Source organism: Patagioenas fasciata, chromosome 4, assembly GCF_037038585.1.
Source record: "Patagioenas fasciata isolate bPatFas1 chromosome 4, bPatFas1.hap1, whole genome shotgun sequence".
Classification (NCBI taxonomy): domain Eukaryota; kingdom Metazoa; phylum Chordata; class Aves; order Columbiformes; family Columbidae; genus Patagioenas; species Patagioenas fasciata.
Window position 1 is genome coordinate 30936854 of NC_092523.1, and position 25616 is coordinate 30962469.

Sequence of the window (25616 nt, forward strand, 5' to 3'; positions counted from 1 at the left end):
ATGTTCCAATGATATTTTGAATATTGTTTCCCCAAAGGGCCTTAGGCTGATCTAAATTATTATATTTTAGCTGAGATAAACTGTGACATGGTTTTGATCCCTATCTTGATGCAACTGCATCTCATGTGTAAAATTATTCTGCTGAAATTCGTTTGACAGGTCTGCTTCAACCTCTGCAGAATAAACAAAGCAGAGAGCTTGGAATACACTCTCCAGTGGCTTGTACTTGGATTGTATCTGAACAGTCCAAGAAGAAATCAGCTTGCCAGAAAAAGGAGGAAAAAAAAAAAAAAAAAGAAAAAAGAAAGAAAAAAAAAGAGAAAAGAAAAAAAATCACTAAATGCTTGTTGAATTTACTTTGAGTCACTTTTGCATGGCAAGTACCATTTTGGAAAGAACAAGAGAGAGTGAAGTCTCTCTTGAAATACAACCAAAGACAGAAGGAATATTGCAGAACAAGACATGTAAAATCATTCATTCTTCTCCACTGCTCAGGGTGTCTCTGGAGTTCTCTGTATAATTACAGGTAAAAGCAACAGCAGCTGTTTGGGGATCTGCAGAACTAATAGTTTCACAAGCTTGTGTATTGCCTGTAACTATCCACTATACAATGCCCATCCTCGCTACCTCCCCACCTGTACAGGCTTCAGATCCTTTGTCTAGGTCCAATATGGTGCTAGGACAAGAACCCAAACCATACCTTCTGCACCCACAAACACAGCACGGCTAGAAACTTCATGTCCTCTGTGTACTATAACCATGACCTGGACCTCAAAGCAAGATACATCAGAAGTTAAGGGTAGTCTGAAGCCATGTAAATACTGACAGCAGTAAATACTAATAATTCCAGCTGATTTTCTTATGGAAGCATATAAGCATCTCTAGTTAGGCACTGGTTTACAGAAAACACATAGAAACTTAGGGATCTTTTGCCTTTCAAACGTGGACGAAACTACCTATCTGCTTCACAAATTATCAGGGAGATGAAGGAAGAGAATAGATAGACAGCAAAATTAGGAAGCCTTGTTTTCTTGGGAAAGTGTCTGAAGAGTGGCATAGATAATGTAGATACTCCTAGGAAGTGGAAAAAGAAGAACTAGAGAAAAAAAAAAAATCTCTGGAGAAAAATTTAGCATAAGGAAAGACTAAAGAAATTAAATGTTGCTCAAATGAAAAAGAAGATATCCATTTTTCTTGTTGCAGTAGTAAGCCTATTCACTTAAAATCATAAGAAAGACAGGAAATGAAAATATTATGGTTGTTACAGTGGCATTACTTGGTCTCAATGATGTATAGCTTTATGAACTAGAAATAGTATATCTAATCACATTTTATTAGAAAAACTACAGCAAAATGGAGTATGTAGGTATGGTGGAACAAGACTGTATTTGGTTTAGAGCATTTCAGAAATGAGTTCTGGGGTCACTAGCATCCTCAGCATTGAGGACGGTTGTTCAAATTCCATTTTAAAAAACAACAACAACAACAAACCAAAACAACAAAAACAAACCAAACCAAACAAACAAACAAAAAATACCCACCAAACAAAAAAACAAAACAAAACAAACAGTAAACCACTTCTACCTGGAATATTTGTGAAAATGAAACACTTGAACCAATCATGTGCTTTCGTATCTACCCTTAATCTGGACCTATGTGGAACTAGAATTTCTTGAACATGCAGCAGCTTGGGTCTGGAAGGGGTGTAACAGCCCTGGGGCAACCTCATCTGCAATTAGCAGTACTGGAGCTGCCAGCACCCAGCAGGGTGCTGCCAAAAACCTGACCATCCCCCCTGCCACTCTGGGTGACTCTGCTGCTCACAGCTGCTGTTAGACCTGAGTGGGCTTCAATGTACTCAGCTGCCTTCACACTAACCTGCAGAGTGTAAAGTTGCCTTGTTTTTCATTAACTTAGCACTGTGCAAATGCTTTCTATTGCTCCAAGCTTTATATGGGGTTTGAGATAGGACTCACTGGGTATTATATTTACAGTCATAACCCTGCTAGCCTGAGACAGCTATGCTTGGAGCCCATCTGTGTGTTCCTAACAATGCGGCATGGCATAATCATAAAGCAAACATAATCCAGTCACTGATAATAAAGAATATTAATTGTCCCTCTCATTCCTTTTGAAAGGTTATTCCAGAACCTCTTGCATCTGAGAGGCAGAATGCTGATTTCTATCTAATATTTCATCTAATATTCACCATCACACTATTAGGTTTTATTATATTGTTATTCTAGTGTTCAGTATCTTCTGATTAACAGTACTTCCAAACCTGTGTACCTCCTTTTAGCACAAAGGGAATTATTGAAACCAGAAATAACATAACTCCTGAAGAAACTCTCCTTATAATCTCTCTACAGGCTGAAGGAGGGATCTGAACAATATATGCCTATTATATACCACTTAAAGTTTCTTTAAATACACTCTTCTCTGTCTTGTCTTTTGATTTATCATTAGATACAGCTCTATACTCAAACTCCAGACAGAAGATCTACCCATTTTCTATTTTCTAGATCAGGTACCTTATAGAAGAAAAAATATTTCTCTGGATTGGCACAACCAATGCACGTTCTATTTAATCCCAATATTCACTTATCTTCAAGCTCTTACTTATTATTTTCTTAATAACAGCATTCAAAATAATATTGTAAAACATTGCATACTAGTGAGTTCATACTTAAAGTTCTAACATACATGATGATTTTTATAATAGAATCATATAATTATTTCAATTGGAAGAGACCTTCAGGATCATCAAGTCCAACTGTAACCTAACTGAACTCTAGCACTAAAGAACCTCATCTGTATGTCTTTTAAACACCTCTAGGGATGGTGACTCTACAACTTCCCTGGGTAGCCTGTTCCAATGCCTGACAACTCCTGCAAAGAATTTTTTCCTAATATCCAATTTAAATCTCCCCTGGCACAACTTGAGGCCATTTCCTCTTGTCCTATCACTTGTTACTTGTGAGAAGAGACCAACATGCTCCACGCTACAACCTCCTTTCAGGTAGTTGTAGACAGCAATAAGGTCTCCCCTCAGCCTCCTTTTCTCAAGGCTAAACAGCCCCAGATCACGCAACTGCTCCTCACCAATTTTTTCCATCCACTTCACTAGAAATGATACCTTTAACAATCCATCAGTCCCACGGTGTCTGTTTTCCAGTTTGAAAATTACATTATAAATTTTGGCTATTTGACATTTTTTTCACATTTAGTTCAGACAGAGTTCAGGGACAAAGATCATCAGGCACCCTAAATTAACTACATGAAACTCAATGAATTTTGCTATCTATTGTGATAGTAATACTTCATTTGTAACCCAGTTCCCACTAGAACCTTTTTCCTTCTCCAATGTCAAATATAATAATCATCACTGAAAACTAAAGCAAATTATTCTTTCACTTTAAGAGGCATACCTTGTTACCTTTTGTTCCTCCTGTGTCCCATCTGAATGGTAATTATAACCTTTTATTACTGGCTTTCTTCTTTATTTATTTCAATATCTTTTGCCCTTTTTTTTAATATATAAGTGTCCTGGTTTTGTTAAAAACAAGTTTCTCTTTTAGTGAATTTGCTTTCATATTAGCTGCATTTTCCTGGAGAACCAGATACATGTTTTGGTAAACACAGCAATGGAATGTGAAGTTATTGATAAGCATGAATGCACCTCTCACAAGAGGGGCAACGAGAAACAGGCGACCGAGAAACTGACCAATGGAGTATAACATCCCATTCACATGAATACTTCATATAAAAGGATCTCGTCCCTTTTCCTTATGACCAACATTAGGAGAGGACCTTGCTAGTTGTCCCTGCGAACTGAGGCCTAGTGACAGACTGAATCCAGCTCCGGCTGGCTGCAGAGTCCAATCCAAGACTTTGGGTGCCGGCTCTGCAGTTGCTGGGACTTTCAAGATTGGTTTTGTATATTTTGTATTATTTTCTCTATTCTTATTAGTAGCATTAGTAAAACATTTTTAATTTTTCCAACTCTCTTCTCTCGGTCCTTCTTTCCCTCCTGATGGCCTGTCCTTAATGGGAAGGGGCGAGAGGGAAGGCGTGAAAGAGGAAGCAGGGAGAGAGAAGGTTAACAATACATCTGCCACAGTTTTATTGTCACCCCACAATCAAAACCTCAACAATAAGCTTGGCTTTTGGCAATTGTCCAAATTTTTACAACACCCATCTCTATTTTTGCACAAACATATATGTGGGAAAAAAAATAAATCGTATTTTAAACAGCTAAGAATAAGACTAGGAAAATAAGTTTCTGTCAGTACACAGGCCCAAACACTGAAATAACTGTTTAAACACCAAACAAATTCTAAAAACACAAATAGTAAATATTTCCCCTTTGTTAAAAACAAATACTGAAAAAGTAACTAGACCCTGACATCACTAAAACAACATAAGAAGGAGTTACTTTTTTTTACCCTACTACATCTTCTCCCTTAAATGTCACAAAAGGTGGCTCTTACAAACTGTCAGTCAACTCTGAGTGAAACAGATCCCTTGTGCAAGATCTGTGTATTTTTAATTCTTATCAGAGGTAAAGCAGGATCCTACTAGCTTGGGTGGTTCCTTGTTGCTTGATCAATTTTCATCTCATTATGCCCAGCATTAGCTTGCAGGATTAGCTGACAGTCAATGCTAGGCGAGGCTTGACACAGAAGAGAAAAAACCTATTAAATTTGATCTTGCAGTTATCCCCAGAGAACAACAACAAAGTAATTTACCCCCCTTATTAAGGAGGTTATTGAGGGCAAAGCTATCTGCATTTAACTACTGTCTGCCTCGTTTGCGCATGGATAGTACCTATTAGTGCACCCTGTTTTAATGTACTATTAGTCTAAAGGCAATATTTGGGGACTTATTATATTGGCAGCTTAGTTTTCGTAACTGTGTTCCTGTGAGAAAAAGTAGTGAGAGAAATACGAAGATTAACTTATTAAGATATAATTCATTTTCCTGATTCTAAGGCATGATTCTTTTCTGCTGCTTATCCCAGCTAATGAAAGTCAGATTTAATTAGTTTTTGTGATATGACACAAAAGGGCTTGCCAGATTTCACAAAGGATTGTAGAAAAACATTTTATGAAAGCAAAATCTCACCATCTATTATTTGAAAATGTAAGATGAGAAAGATGTGACCAAAGTGGTTGGGCACATAGGAAGGAATTCTTTCAAATCTCAACTGAATTTCTACACAAAGCATTTTTAAATAGCAAATATTACAGATGTTTCTCTGTCTGAAGAGTTTAAAATCTGGCTATAGAAGAAAGAGTGGCTGAGGCAAAGTTTAGATATGTCGAGGTAACATGAATCTGACTTTCTGGCTCCCTGTCCAGAATAGATTGAGCTAAATTCTCAGGACCTTTGGGGCAAACACTATAAACCTTGTGGGTATCAATATCTTAGCCCAGATTTTATAGTTCAGTTTAATTCCCAGTATTCAAGGTGTTCAGAATTTCAGTTTCCAATTCAATAGTGAATTGTTTCATATATCTAAGGTTATGAATAGTTTTCCAGCAGATTTTTTTGGAAAAAAAAAAAGAAAAAAAAAAATACACTCACATCTGGATGTCTGAGGTTTATTACTTGACCACGAATACGTATTCCAATATGAAAAATAAGGGTTCATTTATGTTTTAATTAATACAATAATGTAAATGCTTTTATTTTTCAGCCCTGTATACAAGTATTCTCATAACCAAATATGTTAGCATTTATGCACTACAACTTGCTATCAAACTGCAATTATCTGTGTCCACTGAAAAACCAAACTTTAATGTCAAATCAGCAAAGTCTCTACTGTCTCATGTTACTGTTAATTTCAAAAGTCCCGAGGCACAGGGATGTGGAATTTGGAAAAGTACTGTACAAAGTTTTAGGACTGACAGCATGGTCTACTGGACAGTTCAGGTAAGTTTATACTAAAACATTAAAAAGTGCTGGAACCCAGGCCAGAGGACTGAAACTCAATCATCTATGCAGTTAAATCATCACTGGCATATTTGAGAGTTAACTGAGAGTCAGTTATGACTCTTCCAGACAATTTGCAGGCACTGTTTGGAGGGCAGCATGAGACAAAGGCCATTACCGCTTGTCATTTAGGATGCAACTTTTCTGTTTTACATGATAAAAATTATTTTACAATATCAATGTAGTTGTATTTCTGGGCCTGAAACCAGGAAATGGGTTCTAGTATCATTCTGTTTCTGTGACAAGACCGTGGGGAAGTTTTATAGGGACTGCTGACCTGTTTGTTTGAGCATATTCAGCAAACACTCATCTAAATGGTAAGTCACTGCTTTCTGCAATTTTTTTTTAAATTAGTAAAAAAAAGGTGTTTTTTGTTTTTTGTTTTTTTTAAAGAAAGAGAATGCAGGGCTTAAACTTAAAACCACCACCAACACCAAACTCACAAAAAAAAAACCCTACAAAACAAAAACTAATCAGATTTTAAAAAATAATTTGAAATAAAATTAAAGGGTATATGATAACTGGATTTTTCAAAGGGATAGATATGAGTGTCAGAAAATATCACAGAAACCCACAACTTTTTGTAGTTCTTTCAAGTTACAAGGTTAAAAAGGTCTGCAAGTTACCTTCTAGAAAGATTCATACCAAAAGCCAAGAAATCTCTGTCCTAATAGTAGTTGTCATAATTTGTAAAAGATTAAAATGACTTGAGAGTTTTAAAAGAGGAATGTCTCTGAATCCTAACTAATATACAGAACGTGATATAGACTGAATATATTAAGAATAAAATCACTTAGACTTAAGCTAATGCAGCTTGGTCAGACAGTAAAAGTTTTTATTTCATATTTTTTTTTTTTAAATAAAAAGTGTGGGTTAAATTCAGTATTAATGACAGGGCAGGAAGTTGAATGGCACATTCAGTAGAACTCTCACCTTGGAAAAATTAGCTGAAGTGGAGTTGGAAAACATTAAGCAACAATGGGAATCATGCAAATGAATAAGCTAAAAATAGGAAGCAATATGAGGTGAATTTAATCCTAGCGAAATTAATCCAGAAGACATAGGATTATCATTTCACCATATGTTTGTATTCCATTATTATTATTGAATTATTAGAAAGAAGTGGCCAAAGCAGTGTCTCCACATTCTTTTCGGTGGGATGAGTTTCACCTTCTTACTCAAATTTTTGCACTCCCCAAAAAAGAAAAGTTTGTTGTCTGCTGTACTCCCTTTGATTTCAAACCATACCACCTTTGTGGTCATCATTAATAAATGTCTTTACAACTACTCTCAACAGAGGACTGACATGAGTCTTGGTAGGCGATAGGGAATTTTAAGATAAAAATCCAATGACTAGGATCTTCTGGAAGATCCTAAACCACCGCATTACCTTAAAATTCATGATGTAAAGGATCAAACACAATCTTTTACTTCTTACACCCCACATGCAATGGTCAAACTTGCCCACATGGACAGCTTCTTGCACATGATTTCAGCAATATCATTATCGGTTGACAATCTTAAATCCCTTTGCAAATATAGGGAAGAGCATTTAACATTTAACAATGTTTTCCAGTAGCAATTCATTGTAAAAACTGCTGGGCAGGTAAAGGGATAGGTGTATGTTAAGAAATGAAAGAAGAATTGAAACAAAGCCTACATGTTTTTCATCAGTTCTGCTGAGAGAAACACAAGGAAGGACTTTTTCTGTGGTTGTCATATATTCTTGTTAGTCATCCATGTAATTTACAGATCAGTATTTTGCCATGCACATACATGTACTTGAAGAAAAAGTTTTCACTCCCAGTCTTTCTTAATTTTCTCTTTCTCAGTCTATAGAGGCTTTAGTAAGTTTTAGACTTGATCTTTTACTGTTTGCTTGTTTTTCCGCTTTTGTGAACATGTACAGAAAAAATTGGATTTTTTTTACATTTACAAAAGTAGCTTCACTTGGTAATGGATTTTTGGAGTATGTGTGTGTAGTATTCCAAAAAACCCAAAACCCAGAAACACCACTTGAGGAAGAAATCTGGGTCTATTTACTTGACTTACATATGCTGTAATGGCTCATAAGGAAAAATGAAAATCCAGGTCTAATGCTATTAAACATTACTGTACTCAACCGACCTTAAAAATGCCTGACTATTCCAATCTCTGGCAAAAGTATACTTCTCAAGGATTCTGCTACAGGAGGCAAGTAATTTATAAAAAGTAATTTTTTTTTTTTTTTTTGCGTGATGAAAGTTCGTGGGTTTTTTTATTGACTAGTTAGAACAAATTGGAGTCTACCAGTGTTTTGGATATGTATGAGTCATTGAGGCAGTATATGTTACTATACAGATATTGTATTTTGATCAAGACTTAGTTGTTTTTGAGAATATTTGATTTTTAAAACAACTTTTTGAACAACACCTACTTGAGGTCTTGGGAAGGTTCTGCTCTGATATGGGGTGTCTCCACAGAGTGCCCAAACACTGCCCCTTCCGTGCCTAAAATACATAAATAAAATACAGTACAATTACTTTGGAAAATAAAAACACATTGAAATGTATGACCAGAAATTGACATTTTTTGGATAAAATATCTGATTGAATCATTTATTAATTATTACCAATGCTTCTTCATATTTATGTTCGCATTTCTACATCAAAATCTGAAGCGACATCATGTGAAACTTTAGACTTTGGCTAATTTCACATACAAATCTGAAGACATTTATAGATCTAAACTTTCCATCACTGACTTGCTTGAATGGTCATCTCAATGCTTTGGAGATGGATCATTTTACAGATAAGGAAGAGTTTCCTTCCACCAGACCTTTCTCACTGAAAACCTTTACTCTCAAATAAACTAGAGAGACTTATTTGAAATGTCCTTTGATTTTAGTGTTGGCAGTGGATACACATGTATCTCCTGCTGGGCACCCAAAATCAAGGCAAAGAAAATGGGTAACTATTTCCTAAAACTGAACTGCTTCTCTATTGAATTTCAGTCTGTATAACTAGGTCCAAGTTGCATACAATAATTCTATATGTTGAATTATAAGGCCAAGACTTTTAATTGAAAATGTCCTTTTTAATGAAAAAATAGGGTTCTGATAAATGCTCACTGAAATTATCTGGAAAAAATAAAAGTATTTACACAAATCATTTTAAAATGCAATTTTTTTTTTAAGGAGAAAGAAAAAATACGGAAAACTCCCTCTGATTACAGACAAAACAATAGAAAACACAAGTAATGAACACCACTATAAAATCAGTATTTCTCTTAACTCTCAGATACAAGGACTGAATGCATAACAGTAATTTATGCAACTCAGTTGTTCACATTTAATAGGTAAAAATAGCTTGTTGTTAGGCATTCAAAAATTTGGTGTGGTTTTCTTTTTTTCTTTTATTGTTGTTGGGGTTTTTTTTGGTTGTTTTTTTCTGAACCTTATCCTCATGTCTATTTTTGTTTACTGATTTGTCAAATGCCATAATTTTTGTCTTCCACATACAATATCCATGTGTCCATAAGCTTTTACTTTCCTTCTCTGAAGATGGTGCTTGGCACTGTGTAATGAAAATAGCCTAGACCTATTGTGTGAAAGACTTTCCAAAAGAGAATCAACAGTAAAGATGAAAGAACTGAGTAAAAATGCATGTAAAACAGGGAATGCATTTACCTTCTATCACTAGAGATAAGATCAAGGAAACTGTCTGAGGTAACTATAGCTCATTACTAAGTATTCTGGGATTAATTGCTTTATTTCAATAACAGAAATTTTCTTATATTCTGAGCTCTGAATTCTGAGTAAACTTACAAATACATCAGCAATATCTCACAGTAGCTGTGTAAGAAGTGCACAACACAACAGAGGAACTACTCTAATTGTTATAAAATTTTTGAAATAATAAACTATTTTCAATTATTTAAATATTTTAAAAACATTTCTCAAGTACTTTCAGAAATTTTGGCTGTTCATGGAGACTGAAATTTAAATATTTTTGCAGTTAACCAATGACATTTAGTAAACTGATCTTGCCAGGATCTGAAAGCAGAATGAGGCCATGTTTAATTGATAATACCATTTTCCAGTGTTAAAATGTCCCGAGCAAGAACTAAAAACAACAAAAAAACCACAAAAACTCCTAATTAAATGTTAAACTAAATTACTGTCAGAAAAATCAACATTGTCAGTTATCTTCCAAACTTCACTTTAATTAATGACAATCAAGAAATCAGAAAAAAACAAACGAACCAAAAACCAAACAACAAACAAGCAAACAAACAATCAACAAACCAAACTAATATCAAAAAAAACCCCAACAATACTTAAATGTAAAATAGTCTACTAATAAGGATTATCCAAGAGAGGAAGATGGGATTTCTGATAGTAATGAAATAAAGTCCTATGAGGTTTACAAATGTCTCACAAGAAATCAACCCAATCCACTTTCTGTAACCAAACTTTCTGAGTGTTACTGAAAACGTCAGGAAGGAAAAAGCACTGTATATTTTTACCTATGAGGATCCACAGGTGTGCTGTGCAGAATCTGCTTTTTAAACCTGACATTGCCTTGCAGTTCTGCAACCTTTAAGAGGCAGGAATAGCATGTCCGTATAGTCAGGCTTTCTGTCACTCAAAACAGAAATCTCACTCCCATCTATAACGGCATGCAAGAAATTCTACTGGAGCTGAATATGAGGTGTCAGGGAGCACGCTTCCAGATCCTGTTCATCTTTTTCCTCAGCAAAATTAAACACTTAGAGGCCAAGGGCTGTTTGTATTTTTGGAGGTGGCAATGGGACATGAAGCTGTAAATAACTGAGCAGGATGCAGAATTGTCAGTCTTGTCTTATGAGAAAACCACAGCTGTAACATTTCAAAGAATTAATGCAAAGATGTATTAAACATCACTGTAGTATAGGTCAGACAGTAAATCAATCAGAAGTGCCAAAGACAGCATCAAGTGAAGACTGATAACAAAACATAAGTGACAGCTGGTTCTAACCCAGCGTATTTCCTCACTTTTGACAGAATTTGTTTAAAAAATGAGAAGGTATTTCTTCTCTAACAGAAACAGAAATTTGGAAAGAAAGATCAATCTGTCCAAGCAGACTGAAAATCCAGCCTGGCAGAGTTAAGGATAAACTGATATAATTAAATAAAATATAACTAAAACCAAACTAAACATGTTTCTTTTTCTTTTTTAAAATATAACGTCACATATGCTAAGTGTAACAGTTCTTGTGGCAAATGCTTTATCATCAACGATGTGCTATGAGCAAGTCCAAGAATATTTCCCTTTTATTTTATACTAGGAAAAAAGCAAGCAATTGCAATGAAAAAGATCAGCCAAAGAGAATTTACTGAGGTGTTTTGAGCAGTTAAACAGCAGGATCAAGAAAAAGGGAAAGGGATTGTATAGCAAATAAAAACCATGGATCAGTATTACTTAAAAATACAGAAAAAAAACCTATATGAAGGTATTCTTTATTTTTTAATTTCCTATATGTAAATCTGTAGTGCTTTGATGGAAGTTAGATCATGTAGTTCAGTACTGCTTAGGAAATGGTGTTACAAGCATACGCTTTTATGAATCATAAAGATAACAATATGAATCAGGATTCAAAGTGAATAGCATGATTTTTTAATGAAATAGACTTAAGGTACTTAATAATTCACTATATTAAAATACTTACTTTTTACATAAATAAGACAATGGTGTATTAATTGTATTCCCTGACTTACAGAATTGTACCCAGGACCTACTTTGAGATGACTGAAATTCTAGGGACAGATGAATGAATAAATAATAATAATTAAAAAAAAGAATAAAGAGAAAGGATTTGAACTTTCAAGTCCTTTCAAATACAGCTCAAAAGGAAGTAGTTAGGGAACTGAATTCAAAGAAACATGAGTCAGAATGGATAGCTATACAAAGTGAACCTTTCAGAGGAAATAAAACAACAAGGGCACAGAGTGTGTGCAAAGGATATAAAATAAAAACTGTAAGTGTAACTGAGTAAAATTACCCCCACCTCCAGCTTCTAGTGAGAAAGAGTTAAGTAAAGACTTCACAAAGAAAGAAGCATCTGTGAAGGGAAACTCCTGGTCAAAGAATTGCAGTCGCTATAGAGTGCAAGAGAAAACTCAGTAAGTAGCACGATTCAGGTAAAAAGTCAAAAGTCTAGCTGTGTATTTACAGAGAAACTTCTTTATGCATAGAAGATTTATAAACACCAGACCTTTAAAACTTACTTTTTTGACACAGAGTGTGTGAAAGTGATCCTTATGCTAGAAGCAAAACTAGTCACAGGTTCCTGCTGAAACTGAATATTCACAATTCAGAGATACCAGTGTAAAGCACTCATTTCCGCACAATTTACTGGTCACTGAAATTTAGCCTTTGGGAAATAACAAGTTTCTTAAAAACAATGGAAGTACAATGTTGCTATTTGTTGCCAGATTATATCTACTTTTTGTCAATTATTTAACCAGCAAATAATCCTTTTGTAATGTATGAGTTAGCCCACATAACAACACAGGTACCTTTCAGTGACTTAATAAATTATTACCATGAAAAGAGCAGCACCTGAGCATATTGATTAGTAGAGTGGGTTTTGTTGTCGTTGTTGGTTTTGTTTGTTTGTTTTTGTGGAAAGAATGTTGACTGAAGAGTTGATGAGCCTGGAAGCAAAACCTAATAAATTATTTTGCTGTGAAAAATAAGCTCGATATTAGCATTATCCCACTCTTTCACATCATTCTTGGAAGCAAATCACCTCAAATGTACAGACCACGAAATCGTGTAGCATTCTGATGTGTATAAATTACCTGGCATTGCAGTGTCACAGGCATAACTGAATCTTACTGCCTTGATCTTTCCCTAGGTTTTTCAGACACATCAAGTGAAAATATTATGAAGTACTAAGATTATGCAAATATTAGACTGCAATGCCAATTTGTCCTCTGAGAGAATTTAAAGAAGAGTTTGTAAAACATTTATCATTTCTGAAGCTTGCAATTTTACTCTTTGCACACTCATTATTAAGTAAAAGTATCCACAGGTTTCCGAGAAATATCAGTAATTAATCAAGATTCTTTTACCATTGAAGAGACCTTGGAAACATAGCCTCTATGTTATAAAAATTTAATTGCAATAATAAACAAAACAAAACAAAACAAACACCTTGATTCTTTTACATGTGACTATAGCCAAAATTTAAAAGTGCCATGGTGAGATTGGCTAACTGTTGTCCAACACTAAGACCTTGGAAAAGCTGATCACTGACAGACCGAAAAAAAACAAAACAAAACAAAACAAAACAAAACAAAACAAAACAAAACAAAACAGAAATATTCAACCAGGCAGATCATTGATCACAACAAGACCACAGAAAATGTTGCTTACCTCTTTTTTAAGAGCTCAGTTATTATAATATATCTCGGGCTGATTAGAAACCCAGAGGAGTCAGAATGCAGCTTCTGGACCACATGTTGATTGTGCAGCTCTTCAAGATGTTCAGTTTTAATAAATGGCTTGAAATGTAATTTAGCTAGGTACTTGTATTAATATTAAAAAAGCACAATGAAACAGAATTTTTTTCAATGGAAGTGTGCATCACTAAAATGAAAGTAAGTATGTTATTTTATAAAAACATCATTGTAATGATTGCTGAGACTTAAATTTTGTTAGTTCTTCAGCAGCAAAACGGATTAATGTTTAATAGTGAAGATATTGATGTGGTCATATTGCAAGTAGGTAGGAAGCTGTAGTGTGGCCTGACTAAATGCAGCTGTTGGCTTGTAAAGTAAAGCATAAGCATAAGCATCAAAGTCTTCAGAGGTAAGCCGTTTTTAAAAAGGAAATTCTAAGATGAATTATTTAGATTCATTACTCAAGGCCCTTAAACATGACTAATGTTTGATGCATATTTTCTGTATGGCGACCTTATTAAAGCAAGACTTCTACTAAGCCTTTCGTTTAGATAAGAAGAATGAGTTCCCCAAGAAATTAAAATTCAGCCTCTTCAGTGTGATAAATTTTGATCAAAGCAAATCACAACTCCAGGAAATACTTGCAAACTTGAAATGGTATTTATCTTCTTAAATATCATCTTAATTTCTGTTGAGTGTAAACATTTGAAACATTGCTTCTTATAGGTGGGCAGTTAAGACACCTCTTGTCTTGCAGTGCAAATGATTACACCTATGTCTTCAGTTGTTCATCCACACACTTGTTTGAAGGTTCGCATCCAAAATCTATGTTCAGCCACCACTTGGTCTACAATCAGCTGAAAAAATGCATCTATTTGAATAAAATTTGGGCTGAGCACAGTAGTAACATAATTCAGTTAATAATTGGAAATGGCTATTCTAAATGATACTGGGATGAAAAAAGTCAATATATTTAAATGAAACTGCTGAAAAGTGACATTAAAATTGAATATATCTTCAAAACATGAGTGAAACTGAATAATGTGTAAGAGCTTTACAAAGAACAGGTTACAAAAATAATTTTTGTAACACCTTTTACTTTTTTCCCCTGTGATATATGACAGCTGGAGACAAACATGACAATAAAAATTATTAACTACAGCCATTTTCTGCTTGAATTGATACAATCTCCTTGAAAAGTTACAAGACCTGGATACATTAATAGGTTTAAAGCTTAAATTTACATTTCACATCAAAATCAAAAAATCATCTTTTCCTAAATATACTTGATAGTCTGGATTTGCATTTTTCTTAAAATGGTGTAAATCATTCTGGGTTCACAACAGTGGAACAGAAAGCAAAAATTGTCCTTGCTTACATTCAAAAAATTGAATTGTAATGAGATTATTTTTATATTTAATAGATCAAAAAGACTGTATTTTTGTTTTGCTGTAGAAGATAACCCTAGGATTTTGAACACTCAAGCTTAGGCCCTAATGAATAGTTAATCAGTTACAAAACAGGCTTGCTGTTTCCTTGATGAAAAATGAATGAATCAATGAATGGGAGGACTATCAAAAAACAGTCATTTGCTTCATAACTAGAAAATTCACCTGAATGTAAAAGAATGGGACATGAACTTGGATATCCCAAGTAGAAAATTAAGGTTTTAACTTCAAGCTTATTTCTATTATCTTACAATTTTGTCTTGAATTTTAGTAAAAGCAAAGTGCCATGTATTTGTACAGAATCCTATGGAAAAAATGTTAAAATCTGAAGACAGAAAAGGGCAAGAAAGAGAAAATTCTTTCTCACATAATTTCAAGCACAATCAGTGATAATTTTCCATTTTGAAGTTTTCTGAAATTTCTACAATATACTGCTGCCTACCTATAAAACCTTACCAGAAATGTTTATACAATTTGCTTCAAAAAGCTCTAAAACAAAGGAATTAATGATTAGCTTTTCACAAAAAAAAAAAAAAAAAAAGGGCATTTGCACTTCAGTTAAGATATTGCCTAAAGAAATGTTTTGATTTTGAAAAGTCAAAAGCTTAGATGCATTTATAAGGAGATTCTTTTTTAAATCTAGATATGTCATTAGTTGCCTAAGTTAGGATTACAGATTACTTATATTTTATCTACAGCTTGAAAAGATAAATGGGCATCTCTAGAGGTTACTTTACTGATACTGGACTGAGACTACAGTAGCAATGAACATGGCCTAAACACATTGAAGTTTCTTCCTTCAACATCTGGTCAGAAGTTGATACATCTGAATTTTAATCTAAAATGGGAAAGCTTGTTTGGAAATCTCATTTTAACCATATCAGAAGTCATCTGTGTTACCCTTAGCATTACAACTGATTCATAGGGTGCCTTATATAGGTTTTAGAGGCCAGTTCTCTATGCCATATGTAAATATGCATATATTTCTGTTGTCTACTTTGACATTACTGCAGCATACTGAAAAATTGTTAGGATTACGTGATAATTACTGCTTCATTCTTAAAATTTAGTAAATTGTTTTATTTATGTAAAAGGAAGCCACAAAGCAGCAGGACTATTATCCAGATTTGTGAAACAGCTATACTATAGCATTTTTACTGCATAGAAATTAGCATGCCATTGATAAATTATAAACAAAGATTTAGATAAGTGCATCTGTGCACCCTGTAGAGGGCACTGATACACATATAAAAAGTCTATTATATGCAAGTTAATAGTATGTACTTAAAAAGTCAGTGGAAAAATGCCTTCAAATACTTTTGAATTAATGAAAAAATTAAAATGTAAGAAGAATCCCCACATGCATTTCTACAATGCTGAAATGGAGATATGTTGATAAAACAAAATTTGGTGCCTATTACACAAAATTAAACATTATTGAAAGTTTTGTTGTTTTTTTGTTTGTGTGGGGGTTTTTTTTGTTTGTTTTTGTTTTTGTTTTTTTTTTTTTTTCAGATAAGAGAAAGAAAATGAAGCTGCAATGTCAGTTCCTCACAGGGTTGCTAAGAAATTTCTATTTGATATTACCACTAGTTATCTTGATTATCACCTATTATGACTGTATTTTTATTCCTAGTTTTTGTTATTGTTCTGGTGTTCTCTCTAGAAGTAAATTACATTGATGAACACAACACATTCAAACCTGACATCACAGCAACATAAAAGGAAAAACTACTTAGATAAGTCTGCAGCTGTGAGAGTGTGAATGCGCAACAGTAATTTTGTCAGCTAATATTTTCACCTTCAAGTCAGCATAGCAGTGAAGTAAGCCTTTTAATTTAGCAACACAATGGAACCAGATGTATTTCAAATTAGTTAGCTACAGTGACTGTAAACCTTCAACGGTCATGTTAGCAAACAGATGCCCATGTATGATTGGTGTTAACCAGAGGAAAGACGGCATATTTTCTGCGGGAAAGACAAGATACTAAAGCTTACAGCAACATGTGGAAGTTGGCTGAAATAGGCATCTTTTGCCAAAGTCGCAGATGTTTTTGTAGGCAAGAAGCACATGAGAGCTGCCACATACCTTGCAGAGGCTGTGAGAAGAAAGCTTATGGCAGTAATTTACTGGTAGAGCTACCAGTCCATTTTTAAGATGGGACTGAGCTGGTCACAGAGTCATTTACCAGTGCTGGTCTCAATACTCCCTTCTCTATCACCAAGGAGCAGTATCAGGACTCAGGTTACAACCACAATTGAGATTATCTGGCAAACCTTATAACGGTCCAGCTCTGCTGTGAGTCTTTGCTCTTTGCTCTTTTGCTGTTTGTGAGTCAGGAGAGACTCAAAAATCACATTCTTGTCATTGCTGCAATATACCTATCATAAAATCACCTTAAGACTTTTAAGATTTAAGCACTTTTCGTTGCCTTGCTACATACCAAGGCCTGTCTAGCTAAAATCAGCAAAGCAAGCAGGTTTTACTTCTGCATGAAAATTTGGTATGGTCAGCTGTTAGAGAAACCTGTGGTACATGTCCTTTTAGACATCAAAGTGCATAATGTTCAGGCACTTTCAGAACAGAATACTGAACACGGGGCCCAGGACTGTCACGTCTAGGGAACAGAACATCGTACAATTTGACAGTCATTACAAAATCAATTATTTTGCTTTTCCATATTTATGTTAAAATTATAGAAAGAATATATTTGGTATGTCCATCTATCACCAAAATACCATACCAGATTCAGAAACAGGGCAAGAGACAGAAAAGAAAACCTTTCTTATTATATTTTGCATTTTGTTCAGATCAACTCTAAGAGGTATTCCTCCACATTATCCAGTTAATAAACTTCCATGATGCTTACCCAGTCCAGCCTTTCGGCTTTCCCTGGAGAGAATGTTACGTGGAAAGACCTCTATTCTTATACTCTTAAGGCTTCCAAAAGAATTTCTTTCTTTTAGACTCATTCTTCCTTGTCCTGTAGTCTCCCTCTGGCCTCCAGAGATCTTATCACTGTAAATAATGTGGGTTTTTCTTTGTGTTTTTTTTGTTTGTTTTTTTTTTTTTAAACCAGGATACTCCTGCTCCTTTCTTTATTTTGTATTGAAAGTTCCCTTTAATATTTATACTGATTTTTCAGATTAAAGTTTTTCAAAAATGAAATTGTTTTGACTTAGTTAGTTTTGCTGTCACGAAGAAAAAAAAAAAAACAACAAAAAGAGTGTTTCCATTAAAACTTCAAATTCTGAAACTCTAATCGGTCTTTTGCTTTCACCCTAAATCTAAATATAAACCAGGGAGGCAAGGCCTCCCTGACAGTGAGAAGAAAAAAAAATGCAAAAATTGCAACTATAAAAAGCCTGAAAAGAGACCTGACAGCTAAAGTGTGAAAAAAACTTCTTGATAAATACTCTTTCTGCACAGTATGCTTTATCTATTGCATATTCTCTGCTCCACACAGAGTGTAAAAACAGATTAAAAAAGTAGTCTATCATTTGGTAACACTGCTAAGATAAAAATAGTAAAAGTAATACATCTGGTTAGCTTGATATGAGAACAAATGGTTTTTAAAAGCTATTTCTTTGTTGTAACTACCAATCCCACCTGATGTTTTCAACCATAAATTGGGAAAGGAATTTTTCAAGTGAACCAAGCATTCCGCTACTGCCAGTATTTTGCTTTGTTGGTCTTGGACATATCTTGTTTCTTATTGGGATATCCAGGTACTTTGAAAGATTTACATGCTGCTGTATCTAGACCTTTGACCATTATAACATACTTGCTTTGCAGAAAATGATGCCAAAAAAGGACATGAAAAAGCACCATTCTTAGTTACACTGTAAGTGGTGTAACCTATAGTACTTGCTGTCACTTCTATCATGCTTTATGTGTCAGATTGGTTTAGAACAATAATTCTTAAGAGCAAAATCTCCACTTGAGCTAAATGACATTTTGGCATTTTCAAATGAATAAGGCTTCCTGGAAAAACTGAAAGGCATTTGCGTGTGCATGATCATGTATGTATGTTCTTAGGTCTATGGTCTAGCAGGCTTTTTCTAGCATTTTCACAAAATGCTTTAAATGTTTTACAAACTTCCCATCTAATAGCTTCAATGAAAACCAAGATATTTTCTAAAGAAGAGTTACCATAAAACTGAATTCTAATGCTAAGTAGAAACACCTAGATAAACATAACCCACTACACTCATTGTTGATATTAGTATTGGTAGGATCAATAGAAGTGTTCTTCATATATAAAACCAGTAAAATTTATGGTATGCATGATTCCTTCAGTTTATCTATGAATGCAACATATCAGGTTTTAGTGTAGGCTCATACCTACAGTAGGATGATTTCTGAAAGAAAAGGTCTCTAGTGGCTTTACCTTGCTAAGTTCATTTATCCTAACCCTTCTTGTAGTTAAGTGTTCTTGTTCACACTGCTGTCTCATCTTCCTCTCACTGTATGGAATCTTACTTAACAGTGAAGTTGAAAACACATACCAAAAGTAACTAACTTTTAAAACAGAAGTACAGGAAAAACACTATGCAAAGAGGAATTGTACACAGAAAGAGATAAGGACAAGAGAACAGTCCCTTTTTATGGCCAAACCCAAATTCTTTGCATTTTCTCTCCAGCAAGATGAAAGGCTAGCTATAAAATGTTATTTTATAGTGTCAATGTGGTTAACCATGGGTGCTTTAGTTTGCCAAGACATGATCAAAACCAGCCACATTTGTTGGGTGTTCTTCCCTTCATACAGTTCTAATGTCATTTTGTGAATTAATCCTATGAAACAATAGTGTTCTGTAGTGTTGCTCTTTGTTCCAAAACACTGCAGTTAGGGAATAACTTTGCTTAATATCACCCTTAGGAATGCCCACCTCATCAAAGCATAGAGTTTGGACCAGTATACTTGATTGTGATGGCATTTGTTCAAACAGGATCCAAGAAGTCTGCATTCCTAGGTTAGTACTGATCTCCTGGGTTTGGAATGGAATATCTCAAAATCCTGCACCTCAGTTCAAGTAAAAACAAAATAACCTGCAGGAAATCACTCAAAGAAAAAAAATATAATGTTAATTGCACACTGTGTTATGCACAATTGTACAGTATGAAATAATAATGTAAAAAAAAAAAAAAGATTTAACACTTTCAGAAAAAAATTAGAAATGACAGTCAATTAAACTAATAAGAATGACTTTTAGAAATCTATCAAGCATAAAGTATATGCTACTGAAAGTAGATTAATTGAAAAGCAGAGAAGGAAAGTGAAAAGATTAATTTTTGCCAAGGAATTTAAATACAAAATAGGAAGAGGTCCTTGCTAAATTCTTTCTAAATTAATAAATGGGGATTCTAATTACTGCAGAAGGAAAAGTAAGTGACTCAATAAGATCTCAGCCACAGTCCGAGATCCCGAGAACTATTTATTGCTCCAGTCTTGCAAAGTTCCTTATTAGGTGCTTTAGCTTCAGTGGTATAACTCACAGGACCAGAATTCAAGCATACATTCAAATGTTTTGTAGGATTACTGCTATAAGGCTTAGCTATTGGCCTTGCAAATTCTGATATATGTCAAAAAAGTTTGGATTTCAAATCCTAACAGGTCACAAAAAAGTAATCATGATCAAATCGCTATCACAAGTCATTTAAACAATTAAATATAAGAGAAATGCAATTTGTTTACAGATGTTTCACAACTGAAAAGTCACCCATTTCTACAGTGGAACTGCTTAACACAACTTTTAAAAAATGTATTATTTCTGTTCTTTGAAACTTGTATTATCCTGGTGATATTAATATTTTTGGAGAGGCTAGGCTGTCATGGGCTTTTAGACCTGTCCTTTGACTATAAAATTACTGTCCCTGTTGTGTTCGAGTTATCTGGACCTAAATATTCAGGTGACAATCAAATTCAGAAATTAAAGTCTAAGAAAGAGGTAAGAGGATGAAATAAATTAAATTGTCTGCAGTCTCCATCTAGTCTTGTTCAGTGTTTTACATTAAAACCTCATATAATCTATTAATTCCACATTTTCTACATGCTCTTAGTAAATAATATGCACATTACATTTATCAGCTTTAAATGATTCTCCCAGAAAAATATTCCTGTTTGTTATGGAAAGAAACTTTTTATAATTTCTGGTATAAATCCAAGTCTGAGGTAGGGTTCCTTTAGTGAATGATTATTCTGACAAATAAAAGATTAAAAATAGCCCAAAATAATAGTTAGTCATAAAGTATTCAAATGCAATAATGTGAAGCATTTAAAATTATTTAAAATAATAAAAAATTCTATGTGAATAATACAGCTACATACAACATTTAAAATGAAATTAATACAGAGAAGGCTTCTTTTCAACAAGCAGAAACTTATAAGTGTGCTTGCCCATAATTATGACAGCTGCAAATAGTAGGAAAGGTTAGAAAGAACAAATTTTATTGAATTTACGTTAGTTTGCTTGAGATTAGAGATAAATAGAAAATATCTGATGTCCTCTGAGGCTCATACCTTGCTGTGTTCATTAAGTTCAAAACCAGATCAGGATCAACCTGATGTTGCTATAATTTGTTCTGTAGAAGAAAATGAAGGAAATTCTACATTTTTTACAGTCAAACTATTCCAGTGTTTCACTATTCTTTTCCAATAAAAGGTCTTGTAGTTTTGGGTTTTGGTTTGGTTTGTTTTTTTCCTACACGCTCTTTCTCAAGGCCTCAAGACTGATGTCATATTCTCTTTGATATTTTTTTCTTCAAGCTAAACAGCACCATTTTGTTCCCTCTTCCCTCAGACATCATGCTTCTGGACAATTAATCAGTCTCCTGGCTCTGGATTTTATCAAGTGGCTTACTGAACAGTTGGGTACTCCAAACTGGACTAAGCAGTTTGGAGAGGACCTTACCAGTGTTGAATAGAGCAGAAGATCTGCAGGTTCCACTCGTGTTGACGCATTCCAGTTCATATTTGACCTTCTTGCATCACATCATGCTCTTCAGCTTATAATCCAAAATCCTTCTTAACTCTTTTTCTGAGGACTCCTGTGAGTCTTACTTATGAATTCTCTGAGGTTTTAAAACTGACCACTGGAAGTTAGTGTGTTTTTTTTTCTTTCTGTTGTCTTTCACTGTAACTTTCAGACAGGGGATGTTCTCATTACGTGATGGTTGCCCTCTCTCAGATTTCCTTCCACTTTCACACTTCTCAATTCCTCTCCACCGATCAACAACGCTCCTCATATTACATTTTCAACACTGTGTCATCCTTATAATCTATAAATCTTTTGCACAGTCTGTGTCTTGGTCTTTATTCCTCTTTTATTTTTCCTAAGAGATGATTGTTTATGCAGTTAAAAGAAACAAGAGGTCCTCAAAATTCCAAAATGCTGTCAGCAGGCCCTGTGACAAAAATATCACTTTTTGTTTATAAAAAGATTCATCTCTATAATCTTTTTGGTTTGGTGGTCAACATTACCACATTTGTTCTTTGCCCTTTCTTCAGTACCCATGAAGTATACACTCATTCGGATTTTGATTCTCAGAGCAGTTACACATTCTTCAGATGCATTCATTTCTGTCTGGATATTGAGGGGTCTTGCTTCATTCTCTTTTTATGAGATGATTCTTACTACATATAACTTCATTTCTTTTACAGAATATATGCTGATTTTTGCCATACTACCTTCTGGAATTTACCCTGCCTATTCTGAATTCTTATACATTTCTATCTACATTTCTTAATATTCATACACATGTACGACCTCTGTACTTTCCGTAAATTGAGCAAAGACACATACACTTATTTAATTCAAATATAAAGGCTTACATACACTGATGACATTTTTCTAGAGCCAAAATGATGGCTTATTATATCTGTTTCTTGGTGTGCTGAATTTTATGCTGTCAGACACTGTGAAATGTAAACTCATCATTAGCCACAAGGATAGAAATTTAAATTCACAATGTAGGCTGAAGGCTGCAGGCCATATTTTTGTGGTTGATATAATTTTTTTCTGGAGTTGCTTCCTGTGGGTGAAATTCCTCACTTATAGAGGTCTGCTATGAATAAGCTTTGAGATGTATTGCAGAGCAAAAATGTTTTAAATCTATGTTTTTCACAGCTTTGATTTCATACCAGCTTTATAAATAGATCTACAGATAACAATGAAGCCCAAGATGTTACTGGTAGAAATGTGCTAACTTTTTTTCTGAGTAAAGCTTTGTTTCAAACTGTGACTGCCATGAACTCATACAGTACTTCCCCATGAGGATTTCTGAATTTATTCTTTCTATTACTTTCTACCTAAATTTAGACTCAAGATCTTCCTGTTCATTCACGTAAGTTTTGAATGTATGATGTATGTCACAACACATTTTTATAATCTCACAGACCAATTTATGGCTACTAAATACATTAGCTTGTACTGAAAGTTGAGTAAGAAATTTGCCTTAAGATCAGATAAAACTGAAAAAGCCAATTTTTAGTGATTTGAGGCAGGATTCAGAGAAAACAGTGGCGTTCTGACATGTATCACATGGGTGACAGTACAAGGTACATCTGTATATTGTTTGAGAAAAGTCAGGTGCCTGCAATATTTCCTAAAAATGTAATAGTATTCCTCTGATTCTGAAGGCTTTACAAATTGAAATCCAAATTATCTCATCTTCTGGCACCTAATGAGGATTCTGTTCCAGGACAAAGCAAGATATTTTTGGCCTGTAGTATCATCATTATAGGATGAGAGTTTGGAGCCACATACTCTTTTTCACTGAACCTAAGTCCTGTAGTGCTTTGCAGCCTGAACCTTATCTCCAACAAAGAACTTTGTTTCCAGGTAGAAATAAATCACAAGCAAGCACTTTAAGGCAAAAAAAAAAAAAAAAAAAAGAAGATGGGAATGTTGGAGCTCCTTTATGATTCACCTTTCTCTCCTGTAAGTAGCTATATCTTAAAAATAGAAATGGGTCTGACTGCTGCAATTTCAGTGTGTATTTTCAAAACTTCCAAAGCCTTATATCAGGTTTTTAGAGTTAGAATTTTACTACAAAATCTGAACTCAATTAATATTCATTTCCTGCATCAAAACCTTCTGAAAGTTTAGTTCGTGTTTCCCAAACGAGCTGGTTTGGTTTGATTTAAGAGTTACCTCAGATTACTAATAATGGGGCAATTTTCCACTGGGCTTTGATCCTTACATAGGCCATGTGGGTTTGCCTGGTATCACGAAATTCAGACCCTTCAAAACTAGAACTACTTTAAATTGCATCTCTGGACTCTGGAAAGTCCTTTAACCGGGAATGTGAGATATGATTTGGAATACGATGCAGATACAGGCAGTTTTTCCTAAAAATATTCATTCTTACATTGGTCACAAATATCCAACAACTTAATCTTGGTGTCAACAGTTTAACCTGAAAACCAGATTCCATCTGGAAGTTAGTCTCTGCATCAGTACTGCCCTGTACTAGATTGAGCAAATAGTCTCCTCATTAACCTTGGGAGGCTGCTGCCTGTGTTCTGCAAAGGAACAGCTGAAACAAGCACAGAGTCAGCTCAGAAACATAAGTTCTATTTAATAGAATTAAACAGATTACAGTCCAGAAGGAGAGGAGAAGATTAAAATCGTCTTCTCTTATAACTGATGTTAACACGAAAAAAAGAAAAAGAAAAAAAAAGAAGAAAAGTTGCATATAGAAGAGTCATTCAGAAAGCATGGACTATAGAAAGGCTGACTCTCTAGGTAAAGGATTATTTTCTTCTACCTAAACACCAAAAGAGTATAAATTTGCCTTTTTTATTTTTCTTATATTTTTAAATTTCCCTTCGTTTTCTGTTCTCCTGCCTGACTATATACTGACTATACGCTGGCTCCTTCTGTGTCTCTTTCTATAGAACAGCCTTGTTGAGTATTTTTCAGTGGAATGGCTGTAAGAAACTGAACATATTTTCCTGGGGTGGCATAACTGCTTACACATTTTTCTGCTTTTGCAGCTATTATCTTTTCAGAAAAAAACTTTTCATCAAAGTTTCTTTCTCATACATTCCTCAGACCAATCATTCTGTTCCTTGGCATGTTTTTGTTCAAGTCCCCAAAATCAAAATCTTTCTTTCACAAATGGACTGTTATTATCCTTAGGTCAACATAGTCCTCCAACAATCTATCCAGTCACCTGCAGACTGATATATATGTACACCCTGCTGGTAATCTGATCTGGCTGCATGCATTCTACCCTTAACTAGAATATATAAATCTATTTGTGCAATGTCCTGGATAAGGAATGTATCTATTGAGTGTCAAGACTCCTAGCCTGCCTGTAAAAGTTCCACTTCATAGGCAGCTTAGAGCTCACACATACATGCTTGTAATAAGCTCTATAGGTGTACCTTGAGAGTAATTATTCTGTTGCCAAGCAGTTAGACTCCTGCAATAATGTTTTATTTCAATCAGAGCTCTCATACAGACAAGTCTGGACATTAAGTGATTCCCTGAGGTCTAAACCAACTTATCAGAAACCTTATTTATCCTGTACATTTTGGGGCACATATCGATGTAGTCATTATTGAGGAAACACAGAAATTCCATATATGTAATCCATTTTTATTACTGACAGATTATCATAAAATAATTCTGATGGTACTGAGAGTCTGACATATCTACTTAAAAGTATAACTTTTTACTACAACATCAAATCCTGTAGTTTCGCTGTGGTCACATAATTTGGCTGCGCAATCCAGCTTAAA

General features: G+C 34.4%; 1 protein-coding gene across 5 annotated transcripts in view; it reads right to left on the reverse strand.

Moving 5' to 3' along the window:
* Positions 1-25616, reverse strand: part of SGCZ (sarcoglycan zeta) — a 453475-nt gene that overhangs the window by 19131 nt on the left and 408728 nt on the right. For all 5 annotated transcript variants that reach the window (XR_011738777.1, XM_065837213.2, XM_071807535.1 and 2 more), the window contains one exon: positions 8411-8483. Coding sequence is in view for 4 of the 5 variants with exons in the window: in XM_065837213.2 (XP_065693285.2) it covers positions 8411-8483 (73 nt within the window). In the remaining variant the exon portion in view is untranslated. The remainder of the gene's footprint in view (positions 1-8410; positions 8484-25616) is intronic.